At 32.8% G+C, this 15,897-nt stretch overlaps 1 protein-coding gene across 10 annotated transcripts in view; it reads right to left on the reverse strand.

Annotated features, from left to right (window-relative positions):
• SSBP2 (single stranded DNA binding protein 2) overlaps positions 1–15,897 on the reverse strand; it is a 309,851-nt gene that overhangs the window by 94,970 nt on the left and 198,984 nt on the right. For 5 of the 10 annotated variants that reach the window (XM_059063307.2, XM_067031245.1, XM_059063305.2 and 2 more), the window contains one exon: positions 1,341–1,430. The exons of the other annotated variants lie outside the window; for them this stretch is intronic. In XM_059063307.2, the coding sequence (XP_058919290.1) occupies positions 1,341–1,430 (90 nt within the window). The remainder of the gene's footprint in view (positions 1–1,340; positions 1,431–15,897) is intronic. 10 annotated transcript variants of the gene reach the window in all.

Consider the following 15,897-nt stretch of genomic DNA (forward strand, 5'->3'; position numbering starts at 1 on the left):
TATCATGCTTTGTTTCTTTCATCTGTGCAATGGTAATGATGATAATACTTACTTTACCCCTAGGTTATTGTGAGAATTAAGAGTTTATACACATGAAATATTTAGAACAAAGCACGGCATACAGTAAGCAGTTACTAAGTGTTAGCTATTATTATTATTATTGTAAACAGTGATTGTTTAATTAATAACCAAGAGTTATAATATGTTCCTAGATTTTAAGAAAGGGGCCTCAAGACAGAATGTGAGCTCTAAGACTTTTGAATATTAATATAGAGTAGCCAGACAAATAGCATATCCTAAAGGACTTTACATTTCAGACTTAGTACTAGGTTCTAATTATGACTTTTTTATTCAATTGCTGTACTGTGGAAAATTACTTATAATTTTACTTCTCCATTTTCACATTTATAAAGTACATTGATCTACACTGAAATGATGGTATGTATTAATTAACAAATGATTAACAAGAACTTTGAAAATATAAAACACTAAAGTGACAAATTAGTTTATAAGTACCTGATGTAATTCATTAACAATATAGCATATAACATTAATTCCTGTAATGCCTTCCAACTGCAGTTCTTAACTCCAAAATTCTTCCTAATTTTCTCAAAGGGTGTTATAAAATTAACTATGGAGTTAAAAAAAAAATAAACTTCAGAATCTATGTAGCTTTGGGTTAAAAAACTGTCAGATTTAAATATGGATGCCATAAAATTGAAAAGTGATGTAATTCTAAAATCATCATCTTTTGCTAAAATAAATGCGCTTGTTGCAAATTTAAAATACTAACATGTATTTTAAAATCTGATATTATAAATGTTATATAATGATACTGATAAAAATTCCAGTTTAAAAGCCACAAAGATGATTCTCAAAATATTTTGTTATAGCCTATAATTTTGATAAATGATTAGGTTATGACTTAGCCATAATGTGAAAGTACAGCCAAATCTTGATTATCTTTAGTCTGTGGAGATATGGATGGCTTGGATAGTTAAAATCCATATATCATTCCAAAACCTCATCCATTAGCCTTTTCTCCCACCAAATCTTCACCACAGTTAGCTTAGCTAATTTGCATTTCAGCTACCTTTCTTTCTTACTTGCACAGTGAAATGGTAAAATATACGAATAAAAATTTGACAATATAAAGAAAATATTGGAAGGAAGGGCTAATCTACATATAAGATAACCGGTCTCTGAATAATCAAGAGTTGGCTGCACAGCGTTATGTTTACCTTAAGGATTAAATAGCCTCATTCTCCTTCATATATTTCAATAAAATCGAACAGGAGTTCCTATGCCTTAACATTCCTAGTCAGAGTTTCTCTGAGTACCTGAAAGAACCCTGGTGGTACAGGACCTACTGGCATGCCATCTCCTGGGGGAATGTTTCCTAGCACTGGACTGGGAGCTGCTGCAGCACTCTGCAAAGAATAAAGGAGAAACAAACCTATATCATTACAGAGAAGGCACAGAACAAAAGACTGATTGATAATAGACTGTAGGAAGGGAAGCTTTTCATTCCTGGGAACAAATATTGGTAATTTCCCCCACTCCAGAGGTAAACTAAGATGTAGCAGTTAGTTTAGGATATGACTAAGTTATTTGGTTTAAACAGGTCTCTTTAAACTTTTTGAAATCACAGAACTTTAATAAGATAGTATATTTGAGTAAAATATAAAAGGCAAATAAAATGATAAAGTGATAGAAGTTTAAGTAAATGCTTTATTTTAAGGCACAGCCTTCTGAAATGGCAACATAAACAACAAATAGATAAATATTTAAGTAACAAATTTGAAAATGGTGGTTGTAGGAGTTGGAAAAAAGAACTCTGTTTAGATTATGCTTTTCTCTGTCATAAATAAGTATAATTACTTCTCTGTCTATAGGTGGCAACACGCACATTTTTCACTTTCTGATATACTATAATTGGTAGCCAAAATATAACTGATAGCAAAAAACAGGGTGATGAGGATGAAAAAGTAATTAGGAGATTGAATAAGAGAAAGGAATTAGATTTGGAGAGATTAGTCTCAGATAAACAGATTATGAGAAAATCATATTGAAAAATTCAGTCTACTTTACTTGCAGATTATTTCATGGAATCCTACGGCTTCATGAAATAGGAATATGAAAAACTCTGGGATAGGCTCTTTGTAATCAAGTCAAGGTTGTAGATTTAACTCTTAAATAGAGCAGTAATACATACAACTATTTTACAACCATGGATTTCATCCCTCAATCTCGTTAGACACATTACAAATACTAAGAACAGCCAAGAAGGGAGCAGAAATATGCTGAAGAGAGATCAGTATGAATTCAACAGTTCTGTTATGAAAAGAACTCAAAACAAATCCTGGATCTAGTGTATTTGTTGTACTTTTCTCACTTGTAGATCAGTTTATTCATTCATGAATTAATATTCCATTAGAAGATATAATATCACAGTATATTTGTAGCATATATTTCCCGATATATAAATTGATAAAAATACTAAAACATGTTTATTCTATAGTACTGGAAGTTATTATCACTGAAAGCCAATGATTTTAGTATTTCCTGAGGAAATCTAGATTTAAATGTGGTTATCTAAAATGTTGGTTACCTATGAATGCCAACATTCTAAACTTCTGATAAAGCATAGAAGTATAAAAGGAGAAATAATATTTCTTACATATTAAGATGAAACATCAATCTATCATCCCATTTTAAGCAAAAGCATGCAATTTCATTCAGTGTACATTAATTGAATACCCACCCTTTGTCAGATAGCTCTATTTTGTGTTATAATATCAACACTCACATTTTTAAAAAATGAAAGGCAAATTGTTTTTCATCTTAATGAAACTTGCTTAAAATTTTAATACACAATGTTACAGTAAGAGAAAAACTTACTACCAAACATTTATCTTCTTTTAGTTTAAATATATATGGTTACAGGCAGATCTAGGAAGAAAGATTTGATCTACATCCTTTGACAGTCAATTATTTTAATGGGGAAGTTGCTCTTAGTACTGAAAACTAGACATAGGATGTCACTATTTTTCTAATTAATTGCAGAATAGAAACTTGTTTTTGCAATAAAAAAGACTCAGTAAAAAGAGAGACAAGTTTCTAAAACACACTCACCTATGCTTTTATAGAAATGTATACTACAATGTTGAGTAGGTTTACAAAAACAAAACAGAATTCAGTGAATTGCTGCACCTCCTTAGTGTTGTTCAAAGATGCTATTTCTCCTGCAATTCTTTTGCCTGGCAAGTATATTAAAAAAGCTTTTGCCTACCTAAAGGGAAAAAAATGTTTGTTTGCATCTAAACTAAAGTTTAACAAGTAAAGGTGTTGGGTCATCATTGGCTCCTTTATTTTTTCTCTTTTTGGGGGGACTACATTGTTTAAAGATATATAATACACTAGTTTTTTTCTTCTAAGTTTTTAATTGTGTAGGTTTCCTAAGGATTTTTTTTTCAGCTGTTATTTAAAAGTGAAACAAAATAAATGATACAGTTGAAGATTTAACAAGTTAAATCTTTGAGATGCCTTCTGAATGTTCATTTTATGACTTCAAAATTATTTAATAAATTCAATATATCAAAATCAAAATATATCTTGCCAAGGGTCCTTTTACAATCTCTACAACACAGCAGTTAACACAACAGAAAAAAAAAAATCCTTGCCCTTTTGAAGTTAGCATTCTAGTGAGAGGGGGAAAGAAAGCCCAATAAGTGCTATGGAGAAAAAGAGCAGGAAATAGAGTTCCCAGTAAAGTGGGTAAGAATTATAATTTTAAATAGAATAGTCAGGAAGGAATGAATCAACCAAACAAATGAATGGATCAGGTTATGGTAACTGATTTAAATATGCCTCTTACTCTGTTGTTGAGATTGCCTTCTATATTTTAAAGATGTCTCACAATTTTATAGTTTGCACCTATTCCCTCACAGTGGCACAAGAATTTTATAGAAATTTTTTCTTGCATAATAATCATACTTTGGCCATAACAATACAGGTGTTTTGAAAATAAAGAGCTTTATAGCTACATGATTTCTAGTATAGAGCACGATGCTTTAGTTTTCTGGTATAATAGCAATTTCTAGGCTTGGCCTAAGGACACAAATTGAAGTGAACAGAATACTAGTAATTATCCAGTTTATTTACCCAATACAAAGCACTGGGACAGAGCACTGCAGTCCAAACTTCACTTTGTGGATCACATTTTTGAGCTAAATTATCCATCCATTCTTCTGGGATTTATTGACAAGGGATAATTCCCTCCTTTATTGTACTGTGTGGACTCAAGCTTAGAGTACCATTTGGTACACCATGTTGATCAATAAAAATACGAGTCTGATAATAAACACTGAAGAGTTACACTAAATGGTACTCTAAGTTTTGTAAAAGAGTATATTTCTCAAACTGCCTAATTTGCTCATTTATATACGGTAGCAATAGTAAATAATACATGCTTTGAAACTGTAAGCTAAATACGAATCAAGTTTTGGGGATTAGAGCTTAATGTAGACAGGAGAAGTACCACATTTCTTGGGTTTCATTGCTGGAATTTCTGAGACTTGTCTCAAGTTTACTTCCAACTCATGAGACAAATTTATCTCACAACTTGAGGATCCACAGAAAGTTGTTGTTGGCTCTAACTCATAAAGTATGTATAATATTATTCTGGGGCTTTGTGACTGAATTTAAAAAGGAGAGCAAATAATTTAATTATACTAAGAACTACTACAAAGCATTAGTTTCACTGGATTTGTGTGAATTCCCATTAGAATACCATGGAAAATCCTTTATGTATAATATATCCACAATTATTTAGGGTTGACTTTTTATATTCTCTCTCTTGTAAAAAAGAAAGACATAAATAATATGGCTTTAAAATACTTCTTCTAACTAAACTGAATACATAAGACTTTGGAGCAATGTAAAAATATTAATTATCATTAAAAGTATTTTTTCTTTTTACTAGTTTACTTTGTATGCTTTTAACATGTACTTTCACATATGTATTTTCTAACTGCTCTTAAATCATTTACTTTGTCATGTGACTTGAATTTCAAGGTTTTTTGGAAGTGAAAACTTTACTTTTAATTTTAAAAATATTTTCCCAAATGACTAATATAATTTTTATCTGCTTTTTATAAATATAATATATTAAATTTGGTGTTTTCAAATGAACTAAATTATGGAACAATTATTTGCTTTTCCAGGGATATATTAAAATGAACTTTAAAGAGTCACCATGAAATCTTTCTTCATGTTTCTATATATTTATCTTTGTTTAAGTCTCCTCTCTTGGACTTTCTGTTTTTATATCTTTCTACCTATAAGAAGGCACAAGTCAATCTGTGCCCCTTCCTCTCTGTGTTATTTTCCCTTGTATATATGTCCAGCACCATTTCCCATTTTGCCCCTTCTCTTAAATGCTATTATATAATTGAATTTCAATAATAGTTTTTATTCTCTAATTCCCTATTTCTGAATTTAAAGAACAGAGATGTATACTGTTATTTTATGTTTTCCCTTCTTAAATAAAAATCTGAAATAAAAGCTAGAATAGTTCTTATTTTGACCTTAGTTATTATCACTAGTGGCCTCTGGAAGAAAAAAACAATTGTATATACTTCTGTAAGGAGGTTTCAAAACAATAGGCATAAAATAAAATTTTGCTTAAAAATAAAATGCAATTGATTATAACATAATTAGCATTTATCAAGATTCTACACATTAAATAACTAATAGTTTTAGTTATTAAGGATGGTACAGAACCAGCTGCCTAACTATACACTGGGGAATCAAGATATAAAGTCTACATTTGGTGGAAAAGAAAAAAATACTTTAAGTATATGTAAAATTGTGACGGTAATAACAGAGGAGCTAAAATAGTGATATACTTATTAGAAATTGGAAGGATTAAAGGTAAGACTAGGTAGGAAGAGACCAGGCAGAGAATTATTTGTCTTTACTATTAACACACTTATACTATTTTTAAGTCAGATAAAAGTATTGTTTGAGAAACATTTAAAATGGTCATACAGTAGACCCCCTTATCTGTGGAGAGAGATTCCAAGACTTCTAATGGATGCCTGAAACTGCGATAGTACTGAACTCTATATATATTATGTTTTTTCCTATACATACATAACTATGATAAAGTTTAATTTATAAATTAGGTACAGTAAGAGATTAACAACAATAACTAATAAAAAGATAGAACGATTATAACCATATACTGTGATAAAAGTTATGTGAATGTGGTCTCTCTCCTTAATCTTCCTCACCTCTGCCAGAAATGCGGCAGCAGCTTCTTCAGCAGCCTTTCTAGTAATTTTTATATTTTCTGATCTACACCTATTCCTGCATCTGTGTAACCATCCCTTACTAGCAGTAAATGGCTTGGTGTCACTTGTTTCAGAAGATCTCTTGCTGACGTCTCTGTAGAGGCTCAATATGCTTTCTGGCCCAAAACAATGCTGTCAATCAGAACATGTTTTCTGTTCATGTCTCCCACCCACAAATTTTATGCCTTTCCTACCTTAACTAGTGCTTATCATGAACCGTGGACATGACTTCTGCAGTCTGAGGTGTGAAAACTAGCACAGATTTCTTTTTCCTTTGTCACAATTTCACGGATAGAAGACTCCTTCTTACCACAGATCTTAGCAACCTCAACCTACGATTGCTTTTCTTTTCTTATTGAGAACTTTCACCTTTTCACTTAAAGGAAGCCCTTTCAGCTTCTCTTTGCCATATCTGAATTGCCTGCACCACTACTGTTATGCTTTGGGGCCATTGTTAAGTAAAGTAAGGGTGACTTGAACACAAGCACTGTGATACCACTACACTGTATCTGATAACCCAGACGGCTGCTAAGTGACTAATGGGTGGGTCAAGCTGGACAAAGGGATGATTCACGTCCCAGGCAGGATGTAGCAGGACATGGTGAGACTTCATCATGCTACTCAGAACGATCCACATTTTAAAACTTATAAATTGTTTATTTCTGGAATCTTCCATTTAATTTTTTTCAGTACTTGGTTGACTGTGAGTAACTAAAACTGTAGAAATCAAAACAGTGGTTAATCAGGGCCCTGTAGTAGGTTTCCCGTCTTCACAATTTTAATGCAAAGCACAGTTAAATATTTTAGCTGTTGGTTGAAGACATGTTCTTTATCATACTAAGAACTATTTCTATGCCTAGTATTTTAAAAACAATTTTCAAAGATCAGGAATAATAAAAGAGACTTTGCCTTTTCATATTTGATGGGTATTATTTGGTTTTCTTTTGGCAAAGACACTTTGCCTTTTCATATTTGATTGGTATCATTTGGTTTTTCTTTGGGGATATAAGTAATTATATATTGATAGTTTTCTTAAACCATCATTGTATTTATGAGGTAAGTCATGCTTGATCATCATGGATGATCCTTTTAATAGGCTAATGAATTACATTGGCTAATATTTTATTTAGGATCTTTACATCTATATTCTAAATGAGACAGGTTTAGAAAATTCCTTGCTGGATTATATTCAAATTTAAGCATTAGGATTATTCTACCTTCTCAAAATGGACTGGATTGCAAACTCTTATAATGCTCTGAAGAAATTTACATAATATGGTGTTTATCTACTTTGTAAAGTTAAAAAATATGCAGCGGGTAAAACTGCCTGAATACAAAGCCAATTTTGGAAGTAATTATGGCCATTATTCTTTTTATATTTTCTACTTCTATTTACTACAATTCTGTTCACTTATACTTTTCCCAGAAAACTTCATTCCATTGAGATTTTTAGTTTTATTCACATACATACCACTTTCACGTGCTTAAAAAGGTCCTCTGTAGCAGCTGTGAGAGACTGCCAGTAGACCACAAACATCTGTTTCCCTCTTCTTCTATGGTAATAGAACTGTAGCCAGGGACCTGGCAGCCCAGCTACAGTACATTGCTCAGTCTCCCTTGCTCTCACCAAGAATTAGTCTCTTACTAATGTGAGAAGAAGAGGTATGCACCACTTCTAGACTGCCTCCTACTTTTAAACTGGAGATCTAATTTCTGTCATGCCTACAAAACCAATGTCCTGAACAATGGCAGAGCACCCACTAGCCTTAGTCTCTGGATGACTTTGTGGAGCACAGCCTGCCCACCTGCCCTGGACTGCCTTACTGAGCTGCTGGCACTAGACAGATGATGACTTGTTTTCTCTCTCCTAAATTGAATTAGTGTTCTCATCATTATCTTTCCCAGGAATTGTTCTATTAGTTCACTTTCTTTTTCTGTTTAATTAATATGTTTTCTTCTTTAAAAAATTATCTCTATTTTCCTATTTTGTAAAAAAGGTTTCATTTATTTTCAAAATTCTTAATAGATTAACTAATTTATTTCCTTTTTTTAAAATATAAAGAATATAAAACTGTAAATCTCACTCTGAATTTACCTTTGATTACATTTGCAAGGTTTGATGGTGGTGTTCATGATTTTTTTCCTAAATCATCCAATAAGTATAATTTCGATTTCCCAAAGAGTTACTGGATATAACTGGAAACCAAAATTATACTGATTAGATGATTTAGAAAAAAACGAGAACACCAATATCAAACCTTGTAGATTTAACCAAAGATATACTTTAATTTACAAATGGTTGGAGGTTTTATTTTCCTTTTTAATTTCTAGCTTTCCCAGTTGTGTCCAGGTAAGATATACTGTACAACTTCTGTATTTAGGAATTTGTTGAATAATTTTTTGTGGTCTAATCAATGACCAATTTTCATAATTTCCCAGGGATATTTAATAAAATATCCATGTTCCTGCTCTACATTTTTATCCATTTGCCTAATATCTTTATATTATCTCTAATTTTTGTCCCTTTGTTCTTTCAAATATATATAATACTCTATTATTGTTTGTCCATTTCTCCTTTCTTTTTCATGTTTAATAATCACTGCCTTGAATCTACTTCGCCCAAAATTGACATTGCAAACTCAGCTTTTTTGTGTGTTCATATATCAAATCATCTCCCCTCCATTTATTTTTAAACTTCATGTTGTATTTTATCTACCTGTTTCACTTGTTAGCAGAAAAGCACTCTCATATGCATCTAATGAGATGTCCTTTAAAATTAAAGAAAAGAAACTATTTTTATCTTAAGCTTTAAAGGTACCAATGTTAAGACAAACTATCGTTTATGTTTCTTTATGAAAAATGAAGTTAGCTTTCTCTTTCTATTCTACATCTCCCTCTTCCATTTCCTAACCCTTATTATAAACATCTGGAGTTTTAGGCATAAACTTTTTGTTTTCATCATCTCTGCTTTCAGTAATAATTTTTGACCTCTACATTCAGTTTTATAATTATACTTTCAGTATCAAAAACAACTCCAATTTCCAGTCTAGTTTTTTTTCCCTATCAGTTTAAAACAATAACATAACTGTGCTACTCATGAGGGTTTTTTTGTTTTTGTTTTTGTTTTGTGGTACGCGGGCCTCTCACTGTTGTGGCCTCTCCCGTTGCGGAGCACAGGCTCTGGACGCGCAGGCTTAGTGGCCATGGCTCACGGGCCCAGCCGCTCCGCGGCATGTGGGATCTTCCCGGACCGGGGCACAAACCCGCGTCCCCAGCATCGGCAGGCGGACTCTCAACCACTGTGCCACCAGGGAAGCCCATGAGTTTTAATTATTATATATTTCTTAGTTGGCTAGAGGATGTATGAATATCATTTTCCAAATCCTTATATGTCTTTTTTTGACTCTCATCAAAACTATAGACACCACCATTGTCTGGTATTTAGTGTTGCAGAGAAATCTGATGCCATCCTGATTTTTGTTCCTTGAGGTGTAATCTGTTCTTCTCTTCTAAAGATTTGAAGAATGTTTTCTTGATATTTATAATTCCCAAATGTTTCCATTCCATTTCTAGGTACTGATCTCTAAATTTCTTGCCTAGAGTGAGGTGAACCTTTTCAATGATCATATGTAGGTTATTTTTTTCTAATGCTAGAAAGTTGGGGGGAAATCTTTTCAGTTAAGAGATGTAAAGCAAAGATCTGACAAACCTTAAAGGGTCATTCTTTGCAAATGTTTTTAGCAACTAAGTAAACCGTTATGATATTATTGATAACTTGGGAAATATGCTTAGGAATCTTGATAGGACAGGATTTTAGTAGGTTATTAGTGGCATGGGAACCTGGGTGGTACACTTGTAGAAAGCACACTTCATGTATATATCATGTGCTATAAAAAAATTAATAAATTTTAACTAAGTAAGCCTTCTATTCAGACACTATCCAAATATAAATTCTGAACTATGAGAAAAACAGTATGCATAAAATATGTTTACTGTCATATATTTATAGTAAGAAATATTCGAGGTAACCCCCAAATTCAGCAATAATATAATATTTCTATAGATTGTAGCACATATAAGACATATATGTGTCTAAACATGATAGAACATGTTTCAACTATTAAATATCGTAGTTACAAATGGAATTATTTGGGAAACATAGGAGTCTATTTATGATATAGTGCTATGTAAAACATGCCAAATATAGAATTGGGTGTATGATTATAATTATGGAAATGGTAAAAAATAATCTACCAAAGATGGTGGGTGGATACTTAAAATTAACTGTTAGAATGATAGAACTGATTGACTTTTTAATAAAACATTCACACACTTTCTGAAGTTTCATATTTCTAATATAAATAAAAATTATTATAGATTAAAAAATACACACTGCCAGTTTTGTCAATAGGTATAAAACAAGACCAAATGCTAACTTAAGACAAACCTAATCCCTAAAATTTAAGGTTAAATAAAATGCAAGTATTTCTAACTTAAAAAAAGAACTCTTATTTCAATAGACATGAAACATTTTAGTTTTCAGACCATGAAGAACCAGTTTTTCTGTTTTGGAAAGTTAGATCCTAGAAGTAATCTAAAAATCACTTTCATTAATCCTGAGCATTTGTTAGCATTATCTTCACAAGTTCATTTTAGAGCCACATGCTTCTACCCTAGCCCACTCCACTCAGTCACCCTCTTAGAGTCCAGAGAACTAGCATCACTGACTATTGTGTACTCTTTAGGCTTGTTTTAGAAATATTTTATATGTGTTTTCACAAAAACAATTATCCAGAGTATAGTATTCAACGCTTTAGGCTTCCAAAACAGGGACAGACCCAGAAAGAGCATTAAAAACAAAATTAAAAGTAGCCCCTGAGCGCCTAGAAACATAAAGTGTAAAAGAGTTGATCTAAGTATTACAGCTTGATGTTTGCCATGCAGAAGAAAGAGTGCTTTGATTGGCTGGTAATTTCTACCAAATGTTAACTTTTTCATATGAAAGCCAAGAAGCGTGGGAAATATGACAGGCAACAGAAGCGAAGCAGCTACAGGTGCTAAAAAATGTTTTAAGTGCAAGAGAAATGCAAAAAGACCCTGATAAACACAGTGATTGTTTCATTCCTAAAGAATACTTTAGCAGGCAGCCTTTGATTTAGTTGTTAATTTTCAAAACAGCAGCTAAGTTTCATGGTTCAGAAATCAGGTTCCCTGAATTCTCTATTCAGCTTTAATCAGAAAAGGTAGATTATAAGAAAAAGGGCTAACAAATTGGTAGATTTAGTTAGATGAGGGGTATTTGGTGTTCATTGTACTATTTTTAAACTCTCCTACAGGTATGAATTTTTTCAAAATAACATGTAGAAAAAAATATAATTGAAATAAGTTAATGAAATTAGGCTCCAATCTGCAGTAATGTAGAGAAAAATTCAGCTTAAACAAGACTGTGCTTCCTAAGATGAATTTAGGGACTCTGCACTACCACATGAACTCTTCCCCACCTCTGTATTTTCAATAAATTTTAAAGAAAAAAGAAAGAAAGAAAAAGGGCTGACATAAAGAATTTGCTTTGGGACAATTAAGTTCTAGGTGATATCTTCACTTCTGTACATGTATCCCAAATATTAGGTACCTACTATGTACCTGGGGCTGTTCTAAGATGCACAGATTCATTCTGATCACAAAGAATTTTGAACCTAGTGCAATTACTCCTCAAAATTATGGGTTACTAAGGAAACTCACATAAATAGCATATAAAATTTTCTGTTTAAAAATGAAACAAAATGGGGATATTTAAGACACCATTTTTAGCATTCATATAAGTTCAGGGCTCAAGAAGCACTTACTGTCTTCATATGAATTTCAGAGGTTGGGCAAATTGTTATTACAGCATTAAGCCTGCATTATGGCCACATAGTCAAACTATAGGCCTATCTGTGAGCTTTTCCATTAAACACCCTCTCCCCGCCCCAATCCACAAACTAACATTTTAGTCAAACATTTAATAAAATAACCTTAAACAGTATTTCGTAATACCATAGTTTAAAGGAAAAACAAAGAAAAGTTGTTAGAAATACTAGTGTTGTTACCCTCTTTCACAAATTTTTAACAGTTACAGATTCTGGTCATTGCCCTGCTTTTTCCTTTTTGACTTCAAAGATGGAAGCCTTTGTCTCTTTTCTACACTATTGATTCAGTATAAAAATCCCTAAGCTTCTAGTTGTTTGGAGTCTAGGTATTTTAACTATTCTTATTGGTAAGAGAAACTGGATAATCAGAGTCATCCCTTGGCAAAAAATTGTTTTCCTCTGCGGTAGGCAGAATAGCCCCCCAAAGATATCCATGCCCTAATCCCTGGAGCCTGTGAATGTGGTAGTCTCTAGAATCTGAGAGCAGCCTCTGGCCAACCCCTACAACCACAAGGAACTGAATTCTACCAGCAACCTACATAAGTCTGAAAGTGGATTCTTCTCAGAGCCTCCTAGGAAGAACCCAGCAGGCCCAGACCTTGATTTCAGCCTGGTGAGACCTAGAGGAGAGAAAACAGCTTAGTCAACCCAGACTTCTGACCTACAGAACTGTGAGATAATAAACTTTTAAGCTGCTAAATTTGTGGCAGTTTGTTAAGTTAGCAATAGAAAATGAATACACCCCTCCCCCAAAATTACTATTTCATTTTGAAGAACATTTTCCATGGGGCATCTAGAAATTAGGGAACTCCATGGGTCCTTAGAGGTTACTGTACTTGCCCTGTTGCACAGTGCTTGTTTGCAAATACTATGATTTTGATTAAATCAACTGTCCTTCTGATTAAAAATAAACAAAAGTATCTCCCAGGTTTAACAAAGCTTACTTTTGTGGTATTCTTGGTCTCACAAATCCTTTAGTGGCTGTGAATCATGCCCCTCAGTTTTTTCCCTTCCACAGTTAAAAGTAGGGAAGCATAGAAGAATGGCATATGAAGCATGTTTTCTTCAGCTATAATTGCCTGCCAGGACTCTAACTCTGCCTTCTTATCCACAAAGGAATAACTCCTTAACTATTAACTGAAGGCTCCACCAATCCCATCTAGATTCCAGCCAAGCTAGCTCCAGCCAAGCTAGGATAGGGAGAATACAAAGACAACTGAAACCATAGCTTAGGATTCACCATCATGTCAACTTTGCTAATGGTCCCTGACCCAGTACACTGATTCAAAGAAACTAGGATCCAGCTTCAATCCTTGTACCAGAAGAAAGGTCCATTTCTTACTTCCTTTTGCTGGGCTTTCAGTCCCAGATCCCATCTAATTAGAATCTCATTGCCTTAGAGACAAGAGGAAAACATTCTACTGAGTTCTTTCCTCATATTAATTCTGAGGGAGTATGTTCTGCCACTGGACTTCCATTTCCACAGTTGAGTCATCAGTATTTGCAGTTGGATTCCCTTGACACCAACAGTTCATCTGTCTAGATCTCTACTCGTTAGTTCTTGCCATGCCCCCTCCCCTACCCCCATGCATAGCTTTTTGCACATGCAGAATATTCCCATTACTCATTCTCTAGTATCCTAATGATGACCATTTGCACATACCTCTGCCTGTTACCTACTATCAGTCTCTAAGACCTCCAAGGCACATCTACTAACCTGTCTTGACCTCCTCTCAATGGTCTGCTGTACACCCGCTCTCAATTGTTTCCCCTGTCATCTTACAATGGCTTTGTCTTAGAATCCAAGGCACGCTTATTCTGATTGCATGACCAAAGAAACTCTATTTAAGAAGTTCTTTTTTAAAACTTTGTCATAGAACAAATTACAGTCATAGAAGTATAGCTCTGTATCAATAGCAAGAATCACTGTAATTTTTGTTTGTGTATTGAATTTTTCCAGGGAGAAGATAACCATTATATACTCATCTTTTAAAAAGTCACATCCCTTATGAGTCAGTTGAAAAGTCTACACAAAAAGGCACACCTTCTCTGAAATATCATTTTCTCTTTTGTAACTTACAGCTTCTATAGGAAGAAATTTAAAGTCGGTAATTCTGAGTTTCTTCTGAAACACTATATACCTAATATAACACATTTCTAAATGTTCTTAAATTTTACCTAGAATGAATAGTTCAAATACGCTTAAGCAGAAATTTTAATAGGTGTAAAAATGGAAATTTAAATTATTTCACTACATCACAATATTTTATGATGATTTCCATACAAAGATTACTTTTAAAGCTTCAACATTTATCTCATATCCTCAAAGGTTGTTACTATGAATAAAAAGAGAACTTGAAAGTAACTTGAACAGAAATATTGTTTAGTTTTAAAAGGTGTTAGTTACTGTTTTCTTGAAAGTGGCATAACAGATGGATTATAAAATTCACAAAATGAAAATAATAATAAGATAATAAATGAAAATATTTTGTTTATATTGCCTCCAAACTAGAAACAGGGGCTAAGCCACTGAACCAGTTTTCTAAATCTTTATTAATATAAAATATAACTTGGCTTAATTCTGCCACTGGGTTTGGAGGTATTTAATTGCGGCCACAGGCAAAACAAAACAAAACATTATTGTATGTTAGCACGTATAAACATACAGGTTAAGGGATACCTGCAAAGGGTGCTTTTATATCTGTGCAATGTTTTGGTAGGGAGATAATCTAAAAAATGCTTATCAAAGATTCTAAAAATAGTACCTATAAAGATACAGTTAATTAGACTAAAAAATGAGAAATTCAGCAAATAACTGGTACTCTCTACTAAAACAGGGAAACAAAGGTAAAGAAAATCATGCTAAAGATTTGCTTTAATTTAAAAAGTAAATCTCATGGGACAGTGGTTAAGATACATTTGGACAAACTTGATCTACCATTTTTTTCTAACCTTCAACTGCAATATTCTACAGTAATCACTGATGTTCACTGATATAAAATATGTAAGATATTTAGTTATCAGAAAAGGATGGTTAAGTACAGTTTCAACATAAAGAGCTAGTGTGACTTCTTTTAAAAATAAATATACAAAATCTTACATTACAAAGTGGTAATAGGCTCTAGAGTATGGCAACACTCCTCAAAACATCTGCAATTCCTTTTAGGGAACTATCTGCCTTCAGACACTGTACCACATTCTTTTGGATATTCTCAAGATAAGAAATTTTTATCGTTAAACAAGATAAAATTTGCTTTTTGGAAGCAGGCAAAATTCATTTGGTATAGTGTTTTGTAAATAGTGGTTAATAAGGATAAAAAAAGTTTGAATTAAAAATTTTTAATAAGACAGCCTTTCCACATAAAATGGCTTTGAATTCAATTGCAAAAATTTGAAGTGCTTAAAGTGATGACATGATTGAGACATTTTAGGTTTATTTATATTTTTAAATCAATTTTTTGACCTCATAATTTTCACTCATTACTGCATTTGTTATCCAACAAATATTTGTGTCCACTACATGTCTGATACTACACCAAGTAGACCTTGCTCTTGTTCCTAGGAGCTTATGATCTTAAAGGGGAAAACAGACAATTACACACATATTTATTTACCAGAGTGATAAATGCTAG

This window comes from Kogia breviceps, chromosome 4 (genome assembly GCF_026419965.1).
Source record: "Kogia breviceps isolate mKogBre1 chromosome 4, mKogBre1 haplotype 1, whole genome shotgun sequence".
NCBI classification, from domain to species: domain Eukaryota; kingdom Metazoa; phylum Chordata; class Mammalia; order Artiodactyla; family Physeteridae; genus Kogia; species Kogia breviceps.